General features: G+C 24.8%; 1 protein-coding gene across 2 annotated transcripts in view; it reads right to left on the bottom strand.

Annotated features, from left to right (window-relative positions):
• LOC134832905 (1-phosphatidylinositol 4,5-bisphosphate phosphodiesterase classes I and II) overlaps positions 1-16713 on the bottom strand; it is an 85394-nt gene extending 68681 nt beyond the window's left edge. For both annotated transcript variants that reach the window (XM_063847114.1, XM_063847115.1), the window contains exon 1: positions 16446-16713. In XM_063847114.1, the coding sequence (XP_063703184.1) occupies positions 16446-16625 (180 nt within the window). In that variant the 5' untranslated portion in view covers positions 16626-16713. The remainder of the gene's footprint in view (positions 1-16445) is intronic.

The following is a 16713-nucleotide window of genomic DNA, read 5'->3' as shown; positions in this document are numbered from 1 at the left end:
AAATTTTCAAACATTTAACAGTGTACCAACTCACACGAGAAATGCACTCCAAACCAATACCAAACAAAATAAAAAGAAAAGTTGTTATAATGATATCAGTTTTCTTGATGCTGTTCGTTGCTGCTGCTGCCGTTGTTGTTGTTCGTAACTATGATTTTGATTTATATCAATCCCTTTATAAAACATAACAAGTACATCGTGTGCCATTCGTTATTAGACCGGAACGGAACTCGACACGAAATCTTTTCTTCCGGCGCGTTTTCACTGCACCCGCCTAACATAATCAAACGTTTTTTGAAATTGAAAAATTGAATAATGTGCTGTGGAGTGTGTTTGTACTTTATTCAAGCATTTCTCTGATGTTGAATGCTCAAAACATGTAAGGACGACAAAGGCGGCAGAAAAGCAAGAAGAGGAAAAAAACGTTTTATTATGTGTATGTTCTTGTATTTATCATTTATTTTTATTTTTTCTGCTTTTTTTGTACACTGACACATATTCACTGGCACTACAAACACTTATATAAGTGCCTTTTTATATTGTTTGGTATTTCTCTCTCGCTTTTTTGCGCGCGCGTTTCGGTTGTTAAACTTGTCATACGCGTTCATACCTCACATTTTGCCCGTTTGTCTCGCATATGAGAAAAACTTTTTATTTCCTTCAAACGGTTAGATATGAATTTTTTCTGTTGGTCGTTGTCGTCATCGTTCGTCTGGCATATAAAGTACACACTTATGGTAAGTTGATCGTTTGAAAGCAATTGAAAATTTATGTGTTTTCCTGAGAGAGTTTTTATTTGTCGATTATCGAGAATACAAAAAAAAATGTCGAAAACTATAGAAAAAAAATTATGAAAAAAATCTTGTAAAGTACAAGTCGTCTCCATTTTCAATGAAATAATTGAATTTTTTTTTTAATTTAAAAAAAATAATAAAAAATAGTTTTGCAATAAAAAGAAGCACAAAAAAATTACGTTAACAAGTTTTACTTCATATTTTTACTATTTTTCATTTTTTTTTTCATTACAGAACTACTTAATAATACATTTTGTGCAAAAAAAAAGTAGGCACAGAAACAACTGGGACGTTACAACAATAATATTTTCTTTGTACTGAACTAACATTGCCAACCTTTCAGAAGACATCCACAACAGCAACAACATTATCATCATCATCGTGAATGTTGAAAACTTTTATTTCTTTTGTTTTATCTTCTGGGTTTTATCTCGATGATGTTTAGAGAGAGAAATATAGAGTAGGCATGGCAACTGTTAAAAGTGAGCTAAAATGCAGTGACCGCGTAAAAGTTATTGTTACGTGAGGATTTGACCTGTTAATCCATGAAAAGGTAAAATTTTTTATTTTTATGATTTTGATTCCAGTTAAAATTTTTTTGATAAGTTTTAAAAAATTTGTCAATTTTTAATTTTATGAATTTAATTTAATTAAAAATTAATATTTTTCTAAGAAAATTTTTCAAAATTTTGAGTTTTGAACAGAATTTCTAAAAAAAAATTTTTTAATTAATTTTTGTGTTTTTTAAAGTTACCCGTACATCTCGTTCTACCATAGAACGTTTTTTTAAAGAAAATATTAACGCTCAAAAGCATGCAATTAATTTCATTTTTAAAGAAAATTATTTTTTTTTGCTCATTTGAGGTATGCAATGAACACTTCATCTATTTTTATTAATTTTTTAAGGATTTTCTTTTAATTTTACAATTTTTCTTGCATAGAAACATTTTTAAAAAAAAAAGGAACAGAATAAAAAATTTTTTGAATTTCAAAAACTAAATAAGAAACCGATTTTCTTTAAAATTATTTTTTTTTAATTATTTTTATAAATAATTTTTTTATTATTTAATTTTTTTTTTCTATTTATTTTTTTATTTATTTTTTATTTATTTTATTTTTTTTATTTTAAAATTTATTTTTATTATTTTAATTTTTTTATTATTCTAAAATTTTATTTTATTATTTTCAAATTAATTTTAATTATTTTAATTTTTTTTATTATTTTTTAATTATTTTTTTTTCTTTACAATTTTAGGTATTATTTCAAAAAGTCTTAAAAATTTTAAGAATTTAATTTTTTCATGTCAAAATTTTATTTTTACATTATTTTTGTTTGAACTTAAAAAATTACTTATTAATTAATTTATTTTTGAAAAATTTTAAAAATTATCTCTCAGAAAGTTAAAAATTTATCTCTTGTCTCAAACTATAAAATTTCAATTTTTTTTTACAAAACGTAACTTATGACGTCAATAAATTCAAACCTAAAACCCTTTTTTTTTGCATCTAATCGACTTTTTTTACCTTCATTTGAATTCGACGAAAGAAAAAATAATTCCCGCCCACGTGAGGCATCCCTAACTTCATTCCCTTTATTTCAACATGCAAATTCACATTATTTTTATTTTACAGAAATGGATCTTTTTATCATCATGTGACCCATAATAGCATCATAATGATATGAAAACAATATTTTTCCTCTCGTCGACAGAAACAAAAGCATAAAATGGAACACAAAGTAGGAACAAAGGTAATTTTTATGAAAAAAAAGCGTTACTTGTAACGACATGACGACAGACATTCAAATCGAGACACGTTTCTTTTCATAAAATATCGAATTCCACACCTTTCCTCGTTTCGATAGAAAAAATTTCTAAAAGAAGCGAAAAATAATCAATTTACAAAAGAAAAAGTGAGCAAGAATGTAGCAACAGGATGTTACTTTCTTTTTGAGAGACATCAAAGAACTTTTGTTCGTGTTCACTGCATCTTTTGTCGTTTCTCGTTTTTTGTCTCGTAATAAAATGATAATCAGAAGCAGATTCCATTCGAATGATCAATCGAAGCAACACGAACCGAAAAAAAATGGAGACAAAATTCATCATTTTTTATATCCTCCGATGTAACAATGTCCACGTACATTTTTTTGCATATTTTTCGTGATTTATTTTGTTATTTTTGAGATTTATGTGAACATAAAATCAAATCTGCCAGATTTATATTCGCAGTGCTTTTTTTTTTGCTTGTAGTCTACTTGATTAAGGTTTATGGATTTTTTTCAACGTAGATTTCCTGATGATGATAAAAATGCTGCAGAATAGCTGTACGAACGACAAAATAACGAGAAATTGAAAATTATGTGCGATAATTTATTTGGTAAGTCCATTAAAAAAATTTTTGACTTATGACAGATTTCATATTTTTTGCTTCAATTTAGATTTTTTGAGTATTTTAGAAGGTTATCCTAACATAAAAAAAAAATTCAGCGCGAAAAAAAATTTAACGCCTGAAAGTATGAAAATAATTATTTTTGTGATTTTTTTTGGGTATGCAATCAACATTACATTTAATTTTCTTGATTTTTCACGAAGTTTTCCATATTTTTGAAATTTTTTTAAGTCATAAACCTTCTTCAAGCTCAAAATTAACTGTTTAAAAAATTTCGAATTGAAATATTGAAGTAGAACTTGAGTTATTGCGTTACAAAGTTTGTATGGACTAATTTCAACTAAAAATTTAAATAGATTCAACTGATAAAAACGCTCAAAAGTTCATGTAAAAAAATTGACAGCCAAATATTGACAGCTTGAAAACTTTTCTTGATAAAAATTCATTTTTGAATAATTTAGAAACCATCAAAAATTGAATTTTTATCAAAAAAACATTCAAGCTGTCAAAATATTTTCATGAATTCACTCAGCAAGTAATAAATAAACAGACTACGTAAAAATATCTCAAGGCAAGCGAATGCTTATCATGTTTTCGTAAAGCCCAAAAAAATCCTAAGAAAATAAAACAATTATCGATTTTCGCTTCGAACTCTTTCCCCGGCACAATTGGAATAGACATAAAACCATTTTCCGCCCACTTGACTTTCACAAACGTACTTTTCTATTACATTTTTTTTTTTGCGCCAAGCACTTCTACACACACATAACTGGACATAACTCTGCCTAAAAATTAGATAAATCAACAAGACGACCATTACTTTGGGCAAACATCACAAACTTTTGCATGTGCGTTTCTTCTCGGGAAAAGACGAAAAACGTCTCGCTCGTCGAAGTATAAAAGAACATTGGAAGAAACCAAATGTAAGAAAAAAAAAATTAGTTGAAAATTCAATGACTTGGAAACATTTCTCGTTTTTCTTGCTTTCTTTTCCTTCCTTTCTTTTTGTTTTATTTGTCCGTTTTCTATTTTCATTTCAAGTATTTGTAATCGCATTATCGACTGACTTCTTCCTGCGATGGCATGGCGGCGGCGGTGAACAACCCGCTGCGACGCGCTTCCTTTCCCATTTATGTCGCTCTCTACGTTGCGGCTGACAATCCTTTTTACTGCTAATTTTATTAAATTGTTGAAATTTATCACTTCTAACCACACATTTTAATTGTGTCTAGCCACGATATTTTCTTCGACGAAGAGTTGATTCGGAGGAATGAAAGTTAGTGAATTTTATTCTTATAAAAAAAAAATAAAAAATTTTCAAAATGTGCACTGGGATGAAAATTTAAATTGTGTATTGGGTCAAAATTTAAAATGTAAACTGGGATAAAATTTAAAAATTTACATTTGGGAGGGTAAAAAATTTTTGTTTTGGGCAAAAATCTTCAAATTTGCCTTCGATAGAAATTTTAAAATGTGCATTGGGGTAAGTCACTTTTTTTTATCGTATTTCTTATAATAAATTTTTCATTTATCGCAAAAACTTAATTCAAAAAGTTAAAACCTTATTTTAATATAAGTTATTTTCTGTAAGGTTAAATCTTGCGATTTCAACTTCTAATATTCTATTTTTACATAATCGTAAGTCTTTGAGCTCAATATTTTCTGAATATAGAATGAATATTTTTACATTAATTTTATCATGACAAAGCAACTTTTCTTGAATAACTTTTGCTCTTTTTTTTCACATTCATCCTTTGAATGTGAGCGCTTTTTCATTTTATAGCAAATATTAATTTATTTTAATTTCTTTTTATAAAAAAAAATAAACAATTTAAATGAATTAAATTAATTTAATTTTAATAAAAAAAAATAATTATTAATTAATTAAATAAAATTAATATTTAAATAAATTTGATTTTAATTTATTTATTTTATTTTAATTTTTATTTTTTTATTATTCAAATTTTTTAATTATTAATTTATTTTTTTTTTAATTTTTTATATTTTATGAAAAAAAAAATAAATTTTATTTAATTAATTATTAATTTATTTTTTTTTTATTAAAATTAAATTAAATTTATTTTAATTAAATTTTATTTTAATTAATAAAATTGAAGAAAATTAATTTTTTTTAAAACTTATTCAACATTTTAATACTCCTCAATTTTGAGGAGTATCAAATTGTAAAAAAGTCTTAATTTAACCCAATTTTGTGCCATAGGAAAAATTTCCGAGGTAACTCGATAAAACAATGAATGACGTAACATTCGCAAGAAAGCATTCGAACGCCCTTTTTCCATTGATACATATCGTGCAATGCTAAGAGGGCACCGCCGATAAAAATCTAAAAAACTTACAGCGCAAAAAAAAACGTAAAGTGCACTTAGTTGGTAGTTAGTTCACATATACATGTATTATAATAATGTTATTTGTTTTATCAAGATGATATTGATATTGATGGAGTTTTATGTATTTTTCAAGTGCAGGAAGTAAATTGCATTTTGATTACAGCTCCGAGGTAGAAATGGGACACCATGCATTAAGTTGTTGCTATTTGGAAAAAATCATGCGAAATAAAAGAAAGTTCAAGTTTACTTCCTGACGACGGCACACATGTGCGCAATGGAAGGTCATTAATATTCATAAGTGTGAGGAGGAAAGTTGGCAGACACACGAGAAACGTAAGAGTCCTTAATCATCGCTTAAAGGCAAACTAATGGATGGATGACTGGATGTTGTAAAGTCGATTGATTATCTGACACGAGGGAGTGTTTATTACTTTTGTATGAGAGTGTCGGCAAGCAATTTCAATACGATTTGTGTGCTCGACGATGCCAGAGGTGTGTTTTTATGTCGTTAAGAGTAATCGAGTGATATGAGTTAGACTACTTGATGACATGTGTACAAGTTGTTATTGCAGCTTTGTGTCATCAGAATGTCTGACCTTGACTTCGATGTGAAAATTAGCTCACTGAGAGGGAAAATTGTTTTGCATGAGGAGGTAAGATTAAAATTTTTTATTTTATTTTAAAATTTATTTTATTTTTAATTTAAAAATTTTAATTTAAATTCAATTTAATTTTAATTTAATTTTCAATTTTTTTTTAATTTTAATTTAATTTTTATTAAATTTTAATTTAATTTAATTTTAATTTAATTTTAATTTTATTTTATTTAATTTTAATTTAATTTTAATTTATTTTTTTTAATTTAATTTTAATTTAATTTTAATTTATTTTTAATTAATTTAATTACTTTATTTAATTTAATTTTATTTTATTTAATTTTCAATTTTATATCATTTTAAATTTTATTAAATTTTAATTGAATTTTAACTTAATTTTAATTTTTTTTTAATTTTTCTTTTATTTATTTTTTTTTTAATTTAAATTTATTTTTTTATTTGATTTTAATTTATTTTTTTTTATTTAATTCAAATTTTATTTTAATTTAATTTTTATTTTTTTTTTAAAAAAATCCTCACATTATCCTTCGCTATGAAAGTTGAAACAAAATTTCAATCCCAGACTGCTTTGAAAATTTATGAATAGCATCATAAAATCTTTCAACTCAAAGCAAATCTCGAAAATCGAACGAAATCTTAAACAAATCAATTTACAAGTGAATTACCGAATTTTCACCTTTTCCCAATTCCATTCAAGAAATTTTGATAGAACGAATTTTTCAACAAGAGACTCAATCAAAAATTAAATCAATGCCATAAACTTTTTTTTTGCCATTCATCGAACTTCATTCAACCGAAACACATGATCCAATTTTTAATTAAGGCGTGTATTGAATTAATACAAAAATTTCCATTTTTTCTTCTCTTCTTCTTTTTTACGATTTTTTTTTGTCGTCTTCCTTTTTTTCGCATCCATCCAATTTATCTCTGTTCGATTTTTTCGATTATTATGCCAAAAGTAAAGCACGACAAAAAAAAATGTACGGAAAAACAACACTATTAAATAAAAGTACATTTACTTCGCGCTTATCTCTTTTTTGCTCTGACGACGTCGTCGTCGACCGACGATGAAATTGATGCGGTGAGGAAAAAAATCTAATAAAATCAAAATTGGATCATAAAATTTAATGTACTACTGTCTCTCTTTATACGAGCGACGTTTGTGTGTGTGTGTGTTTCTTTTTTTAGCCTAACATCATCGATTGTGGGCTTAACATTTTTTTTCTCCTGTGTTGTTGCTTAAATTAGGATAAACATTTTAGCAGAAAATGACGCACGCACTTGATTCAAGCTAAACAATGCGAAAGGAGATCATTGCCGGGTAAATGAGTTTGGGAGAATTTTTTTTTGCGTTGGTTCATGGTGTTAATAAAAGGGATAAAAAATATTTTGTGTGTCGAACAGGAATCGCAGGTGAAATTGCCGAGTTGATTGTGTTTGCTCATAAAAACGAAAAAAGAGCTTAAGTGAAATTGAATCCTGGAATAGGAATTTTTATCTATCGATTATATCGATAAAATCCGTTGGTTGTAAAAAAATGTTGCTCGAAATGCTTTTAGAGGAACAATTTTTTTCCTTATAATTTGCTTTTCTGCATGAGATGAAAATATAGAAATAAAAAACTTGTATTTTTTATAGTTCAAAATACAGTTTGAACGGTTTTCGAATTCAAATTTTCAAAGCATTTTCGAATTCAGTTTTCAAAGAATTTTCGAATTTAAATTATCAAAAATTTTTCGAATTCAAATAAACGAAATATCTTCGAATTAAAAATTTTGAAAGATCTTCGAATTCAAATTTTCGAAAGATTTTCGAATTTAAATTTTGAAAGATTTTTGAATTTAAATTATCGAAAGATTTTCGAATTCAAATTATCGAAAGATTTTCGAAGATTTTTGTATTAAAATTTTCGAAAGATTTTCGAATTTAAATTATCGAAAGATTTTCGAATTCAAATTGAAATTTTTGAAAAATTTTCGAATTTAAATTTTATTTCGAATTTAAAGTAGATTTTCGAATTCAAATTATCGAAAGATTTTCGAATTCAAATTTTCCAAAGATTTTCGAATTTAAATTTTAAAAGATTTTCGAATTCAAATTATCGAAGTATCTTCGAATTGAAATTTTTGAAAAGATATTCGAAGATCATCGTATCCAAATTTTCGAAAGGCATTCGAAAACAAATTTTTGAAAGAATTTTTTTTTCGAAAATAATTTTATTAATGTTTGATTGATAAAACTTCATAAATTCAAAAATGTTTTAGAAATTTTTTTCGAAACATTCGAAAAAATTTCGAAAAGTACTAAAAAAAATTTGAAAAAAATCATTTTCGAAAACCTTCAAATTTACGAAAAAGTTTCTATATAAAAAAAAATTGTCTCAAGTTCTCAATTTTTTTTTTGTTGGCTTCGTCTTTGCTATAATCTAACAAAAAAAAACAACTGGCAAACAACAAAGTATAACGAAGGAACAGTAAAATAATTGCCTCCAGTGAGTTATTGTTCGCCAGTTTCTATTCCGTCTTCTGTTCCATCGTCTTAGATAGATTATTTTTCCTACAAACTACGAGTTCTATTCTGAGAGAAAGAGAGAGAAAAAATTGTTTCACGTGCAAACCGACTCGACGAAAATCCATACAAGTTTTCTACTGTGATACAGGAAAGAAAAACATCATCCAACATTTATCTTGTTGCTACTTTTTTTTTGCCTTTGCTCCCTCGTGAATCATTTACAGCGAAAGGCAACAGTAGCAAGCACATCTGTTTCGATTATAAGGCACGCTACAAACTCGCATACCGCTAACCAGGGAACGAAATTTAGAAATATTTTGTTGGTTTAATATTAGGGTTGAACTGGGAAAAAATTGTAGCTCGAAGGATTTTTTTCGTATATTTGTTTTGCTCATAAATGTGTCTCTTTTTCGGATAAACAGTTTGAATTTCATTAAAGTTCATCGATATACGCATTGATCGAAAAAAGAGGGTTGAATTCTCATCAAGGTAAGAATTTGTCAATCGAATTGCGGTAAGGCGGAGGAAGGCATCTCCCGAGATTAGAAACCTCAATTCCCATTTTCGACCCGAAATAATGGTCATCATCATATCTCGTAAACTTTTTCATAAACTTGACACATATGTGTTGGTCAACCAAATGTCTCCAATAATAATAATAATAGAAGCAACAAGAGCAAAAAAGGGATTCTCGAGTGTCGAAGGCAAAAAGGTACATTGACCACATTAAAAGAACATGAAAGGATCGAAGAAAGGAAGATATTAAAATAAAAAAAGTACATCTCTTTAAATATTTATCTTCAGAAGAAAAAAAAAGTTTATCGAATTATCTTTAGCTTTTATCTTGTCAATTTCAGTGACATTTTAGTGTTCTTTCTTTCTTTCGTCAGCTTTCGATTGCTTGAATTAGTTAAAAGATTATTTTATTGCGTTCTTCTAAAAAATTAATTTTTGATCCTTTTTTCATTCAATTTAGCTCTTCATGGAGAGTTTAATTTGGGAAATTTTATTGAAAGCTTTTTCAAATATTTCTCCTTCAATTTTTAAAGGAGTTGAGTAAAAAGGATAATGCAGTAAAATAGAAGTAATGAATAACTTAAAAAGGCATAAAAAGGTCTTAAAATGATAATTTTTTAAGATTTACTTTAAAAAATTTGCAAAAATCATAAAAAAAATCTTAAAATATTTTTAATAAAAAAAATAAACGAATTTGTGGTGTCATAAAAATATGAAATAATTATATTATTAATAAATAGAATTTTTTTAAAAATAAATGAAATTTCAAAAAAATAATTTATTTAATTAAATTAAAAATAAATAAATATTAAATAAATTAATTATTAAAAATTAATTAAATTAAATTAAAAAAAATTTTATTTAATTTAAAAAAAAATATTTTTTTTAATTATTAAAAAAAATACATTTAATTTTATAAGTTGAAAATTATTTTTTAAAATTAAATAAAATTTTTATTAAATTATTAATTAATTTTTTTAATTAATTAATTAATTTTTAATAATTAATTTATTTAATATTTATATTTTTATTTAATTAAATAAATTATTTTTTTTACATTTAATTTATTTTTTAAAAAATTCTTAAATAATTTAACTTAAATTTACTTTTATTTTTTCTATATATTAAAATTAATTAAAAAAAACACAAATTAATTTTTTTTACATACTTTGATGTTTAAAAAAATTAAAATCGAAAATATTTTTTCAAATTTTTTAACGTTAAAAAATTTTGAATATATTTTTTGTTAACTTTTACCTTAAAAAAATATAAGAAGTCAATTTCTATCTCCAATTTCGTTATTTTTTCTTCCAACTAAAACATATTGATTAAGATGAAAATATTCACGATAAAAAAAACTACTTGCGACTCCCTCGAGATCACTTCGCAAATGACTCTCACTGTCAAGTCATGGCAAAAAAGCCAATAAACACCCAAATTGATGATAGAAAATGATACAAATTGAAGTTTTTTTTTTGCAGCTAACACACATCATAATAAAAATTTATTGAGTTGCGTTTCGCACACACGCACAACTGTCTCCAGTGGTTTACCGAATGTTTTGGCAATAGTTGCCATTCCATCCACTCCTCTAATAACATATTTTTTACAGTTTTTGCTGTGAGTCGCAACCCAATAATATTAAATTGCTTTATGATGTGACTATTTTATTAAAAGAAATATTTTTTACGACGCTCAGTTTTAATTCTCTCGAGGATGGCAGGTGTAGATGTAACAAGAGGCGAAAAAGAAAAATGAGAAAAAGAAGAAGAAACTTTATTTTTTTTCTCGGGGATATAAAATGGAACAATACATTTTTTTTATTGTTTGGCAGACGTTTGATAAGTTACTTTACTTTATGCTTTTTGGCAAAACAGATATGGCACGTCGTAAGGACTTGGCTTGCAAGGCACTATTAAAAGGATTAAATACTGTTGGAAATGAAATGGACATTTTTTCGTTTGCCATTTTATATTGCGAGAAAATTGGGGCACATTTGACACGGAAGGGAATTTGAAAACAAACTTTGCTTTGGCATGGCCTGTTTTCATATTTGTTCTTCTCATCTTCGTTTTAGTCGTAAATTTTCGCTCTGAGGATCGAAAAGGAGTTGATTTGACTCAACTAAAGCGATTTATTCAATTTATTTTAAAAAAAAGTAAGTTTCATTTATTCAACAATAAGAATTTTTAACTTCCATACAAAATTTTGAAACGCAATAACTCAAGTTCTATATTACGAAAATCTTTAAAATTTTTTGTAAAATATCAGATTTGGCTATAAGAAGGTTTCTGTTTTAAGAAAATTTAGAAAAATATGTGAAAAACCATGGAAAATCGTAAATATGTGATGTAAGCTTTATTGCATACCTCACAGGGGCAAATAATTTGATTTTTTACATAATTTAAGAAAAAATTAATTTTTAAATAAATTTTCCTAATTTTTAATTTAAATAGTTTTTATAGAATTTCAAAATTAATTTTTTAATATTTAAAAAAAAAATTAAAATTTAATTTTTTTATTTAAAATTTATTATAAAAATTCAAGTTATTTACTCGAATTTCTAAAATAAATTTTAAATAAAAAAAAATAAATTTTAAATTTTTTTTTTAAAATATTAAAAATTTATAAAATTAATTTCGAGGTTCTATAAAAACTATTTAAAATTAAAAAAAAAATTAAAAATCTTTAATTTATGCAAAAAAATTCAATTTCAAAATTTTTGCCCCTTTAAGGTATGCAATGAAGCTTACATTACAAATTTACGATTTTCCAGAGTTTTTCAAATTATTTTCTCAAATTTTTTAGCAGGTTTTAATCTAAAATTCACTTCTTTTCATCTCACAAGACAAGAAAGCATTAATCCATCGTATTTGCTGCAAAAGATGTTCCAATGCGAAAAAAAATAATCGGATTTATCTGTGTGTTATATTCACTTTTATCTTCCATTTTATCGAGTTAGCAATCATCTTTTATTTCTACGGCTATTTTTCAATTGTTTTCCAAAAACAAAATAAAACAAGATCTGTGTCTAAAAATAGTCTGTCGGCAATAATTTTCATTAAAGAGCCGTGCGCGAGATGAATGTAAATAAACAGAAAAGTCAATTTTTCCATCAAGCTGTCAGATGGGAAGAAGAAGCGAGTTAAGTCGAGTAAAAATAGATTTTTTTTATCTCTCTATCGGTATTAAGGGCATTATTATTATCGACTATCATTCTGTTACGCCACACGTCATGTCACATAATCACCGAAAATTCGGCAAATAACATATCCTTATTCATTGGTTCAAGGTTTCTTCTCTTTTTTTTTCATCAGTTGATGAAACAAAACGTACCGGATTTCTCGTTAATTGAACTAATCAAATAAAATAAACTAAATGTCAGTCTCTACGACAAAGAAAGAAGAGAAAATATTTTTTTGGAAGAATTATTGACCTTGTTCGTCTAATTTTTAACCTTGAAATGTGTCACACAGAACAATTGACCATAGTTACTTTGGTGACGACATCATCGGCATGGTAAGGGTATGAAATGAAACAGATGCTTTTTATGGAGATCAATATCCGTGCGAGACAATAAAAAAAGAGGAGAGAAATAACGTTTGAACACGGAAACCCTTTTGAGGAAGCGTCAAGGCGCGTGACGTGTGTTCGAGAGATAAACGCATTAAAAATACCGAGTAATAGGTAACTAGACTCGTCAAGAAAGACATCATCATCCGTTATTTTTCTTTCTTTTCGTATCGCAGATAGTAAATGACAACCATTGAATTACGACAAGAAAAAAAAATGACGACGACACATTTTCAGGAAGTAATGTGGAAAAAGGGAATGGATGTACGTGAGTTTGGAGTTATGACAAGTAAGAAAAGGAATTGAAAGAAGAGCTTTTGACGTCATCCAGATCATTATTTAAGATGAAATATTATTTTTTTATTAATATTTTCTAAAAAATCCAAATTAATAAAAAAAATAAAATTTATAATTTTTTCCATCAAAATTATTTTTAAAAAATTTAACACTTGTTGAATTTAAATTTATTTATTTTTTATTTTATTTTATTATTATTTTTTTTTTTTAATAAATTTTGATGGAAACTTTATATTTTTTAAAAAAGTTTAAGAAAAAATATTATAAAAATAATTTTTCAAAAATTGATATTTTAATTTTTTTTTAATATGATTTTTTTTTCATTTTTTTTTTATTTTCTATTTTTATTTACTTATTTTTTATTTTTTTTATTTTTATTTTTCTTTAAATATATATTTTTAATTTTTTTAAACTAACTACCAGCCAACTCCATTAAAAATTATTTTTGAAAAGTTTTGTAAAAAATTTAAAATTTTCTACTAATTGAATATTTTTTATTAAAACTTCGAAAAAGATTCGATTTAAAAAATTCAATTATTAAATTAATTAAATTTAAATAAATTTACCTTTTAAAATTTGATAAAAATTTTGCATTTTCAGAAAAAAATCTTCATTATTTACCCTTCGAAGAATTTTTCAGTTGCCCCTTATAATTTCAATTATTCTTTGCAATAAACCACACACCGTGAGGTACTTGAAACCACTTTTGAAAAATAAAACTTCATTTTTATGCCATAATCACGCCATAAAATCATTCTAGCAGCTTTTTAATTACCTCGCACTAAAGCTGGCACTTATCCTTGCAATTATTAGATAGAGAAGAAAAAAAAATGAGAGAGAAGAAAAATGTCGTTGAGGTTGACGTTGCCGAGCAAGAGAGAAATGGGCATCGAATAACGACATTAAGAAGCACGAAAGATGCACTTAAATTGTGACAATAAATGCAATAACATGACATTACGACGACATGAATAGCCATATTTAGGAATGCAGGCGATACCGAGGCGTCAAGTGTTTTATGCTTCATCCTGAATAAATATTAAATTTCGCATGCTGCGCAACGAGAGACAACAGAACAGCTGGAGAGTTTTTTCTTGCAAAATTATTGAAGGAAATCCAGAAGTTACAAATTTTTCTATTTTTTTTAAAGGCATTTAAGTAATAATTTTTTTTTTAATTTCATAAAAATTATTATTTTAATTATTTTCTGTAAAAATTTGTCTTGTGAAAAATTTGTGAATTTTTTTTTTTTTTTTATCTTTTTAAATTTAATTTTTTTTTAATTATTTATTATTTTTTTTTTGTAAAAATAAGTGAAAAATTTAATTTTTTAATTAAAATTATTTTAATTTAATTAATTTATTTTATTTTAATTTAATTTAATTTATTTAATTTAATTTAATTTAATTTAATTTAATTTAATTTATTTATTTTGTTTTACTTAATTAATACAATTAATTTATTTTATTAATTTTAAATTTTAATCTAATTTTTAAGAAAATTTGTGAATCGCTTCTTTGCTAATTCAATCAAAAAATTGTCTTAAAATTATTATTTTTTCCTTTTTCAATTTCTATTCGGAAACATTTTTTTCTTTATTACTTCACCCTAATTCATAAAAAAAATCCATTCAACCTTACCTTAAAGGCAAAAATGTTATTAATAATCATGAAACGTAAAAAATTAGAGAAAAAAATCATTACACAACAATTTTATGCTTGCTCTTACGTACATTCACTGCCCATCAGTTAAGTCATTTTCATGTATTTTTAGAATGTATGAAATAAAATAATAAATGTTGTGCATCCGATTCTCTTGATTTTTTTCTTGTAGCGAAAATAATGAAAATTAAAAATAAATTTTATATAATTATATGTTGAACTAATTTAGAATGACGTTTTTGCGTTAATATTTTAATTGAAAAAATGTTGGCGATGACTTTCAAGCAAGAAAAATTAAATTTATTTTAAAAATCAATTTTTAATGGATAAACAATGTTTTTTTTAATTTTCGGTAATTATATTGGACAAATTATCTCGTCTATTAAAAAAAAATTTATAACAAGCAGATGAGAAAAAAATTAAACTTTTTTTTACCAATAACAAACCATTAAAGCGCAATAAAGTTGATGATGATACATATAAAATGTACACAAAAATTTTATTATTATAGATAAAAGTAAATTGTCTTGTTAAAAGTGATTGTTTAATCTTTGTTTTGTGTGTGGCTTCGTACATTCTGCGATAATCATAACGACATGATGCCAAAAAAAAAATTTTTTTTTTGTCATCATTCCACAAACGCAGCAAGTAGGTACATGACGATGTCACTTGAACAAGAATAAAAAAAAATTGGAAGGCTCGACTTTTGGACGTAAATAACGTGAGCGGATTTATTTTGTCAAATTTTTTCGTTGGATGACATTCTTCTTATCTGCTGGAGACTCGTGATGAGTACTATTTTTTTTTCTTCTGAGAAGATTTTTTTTTTGTGGTAAGACGTGTTTTGATTGTGTGTGTCATACTTGTGCCCGACATAAGTAGAAGCGGAAGTGTGAGGGAAGCAAAAATTATTTATTACGGTATTAGCGTGATTGTTGTCGAGAAATTTAATTCACAGCAAAAAAAATTGAAATTTAAAGGTAAGGTATGGAGAAAATTCTGTGAGAAATTTTATTTTGTAAATATTTTTTTGAAAAATATTTTTTGATTAATTAAATTTTAATTAATAAATTAATTTGAAATTTTTTATTTTAATTAAAAATTAATTTTAAAAAATTAAATTAAAAATTTATTTAATTAAATTAATTTTATTTAATTTTTTTATTAATTATATTTAATTAATTTTTTGTAATTTAAAAAATATTTTTAAATTTATTTTTTTAAACCAAAAACTAATGAAAAAATTTAAATTAACTATTTTTTTTTGCTTTGTTAAAAATTATGAATTTTTGAATAATTTGGTAAAAAAAAATTCAAATGAAAATTAGAAAAATCTTTGGATTTTTTTCGAGAATCTTTGAAAAATGACGAAAGTATAAAAATATTAAAGAATTTCCTTTTACTTAAATTAAATTTAAATTAATTAATTAAAATAAATTTTATTTTATTTTTTTTTTGGTTTAGCTAATTTTACTTTTTAATTAAATTAAATATTTTTAAATTATTTAATTTAAATAAATTTTATTTACTTAATTTATTTAATTAAATAAAATTTATATAATTTAATTTAATTTAATTTTTAAAAAAATAAATAATTTTAATATTTTAAATTGAGTTAAAAATTAAAAATATTTTGTTTTTAATTTAATTTAAAAATTTCATTAAAATTTATAAAATATTTAAAAAAAAATCTTTTAAAGCTTTAAAAAAATTTTTTTAAACATAAAATTTTTAACTCACCTCATACGACATCCATTTAATAAACTTTTCTCCATCTTGCAGTGCTTTCGACACTTCAACCGGCGCCAATCTCACCGCTTTCGTAAGAGTGCTCGATTGAGTGTTTGCCGTATTTCTTGGACTACCTCCTGTCGACTTTCCTGTCGCTGAACTGCCATCACTTTGTAATGTTGCTGCCATTTTTATTGCACTAAAAAATTAATTTTACTTCACTGACACTCACAATTTATTATTTTTTTTTCTTCTTAATATTTCAATTAACGATGAT

This window comes from Culicoides brevitarsis, chromosome 2 (assembly GCF_036172545.1).
Source record: "Culicoides brevitarsis isolate CSIRO-B50_1 chromosome 2, AGI_CSIRO_Cbre_v1, whole genome shotgun sequence".
Taxonomy (NCBI): domain Eukaryota; kingdom Metazoa; phylum Arthropoda; class Insecta; order Diptera; family Ceratopogonidae; genus Culicoides; species Culicoides brevitarsis.
This window is presented reverse-complemented; position numbering and strand designations above follow the sequence as displayed.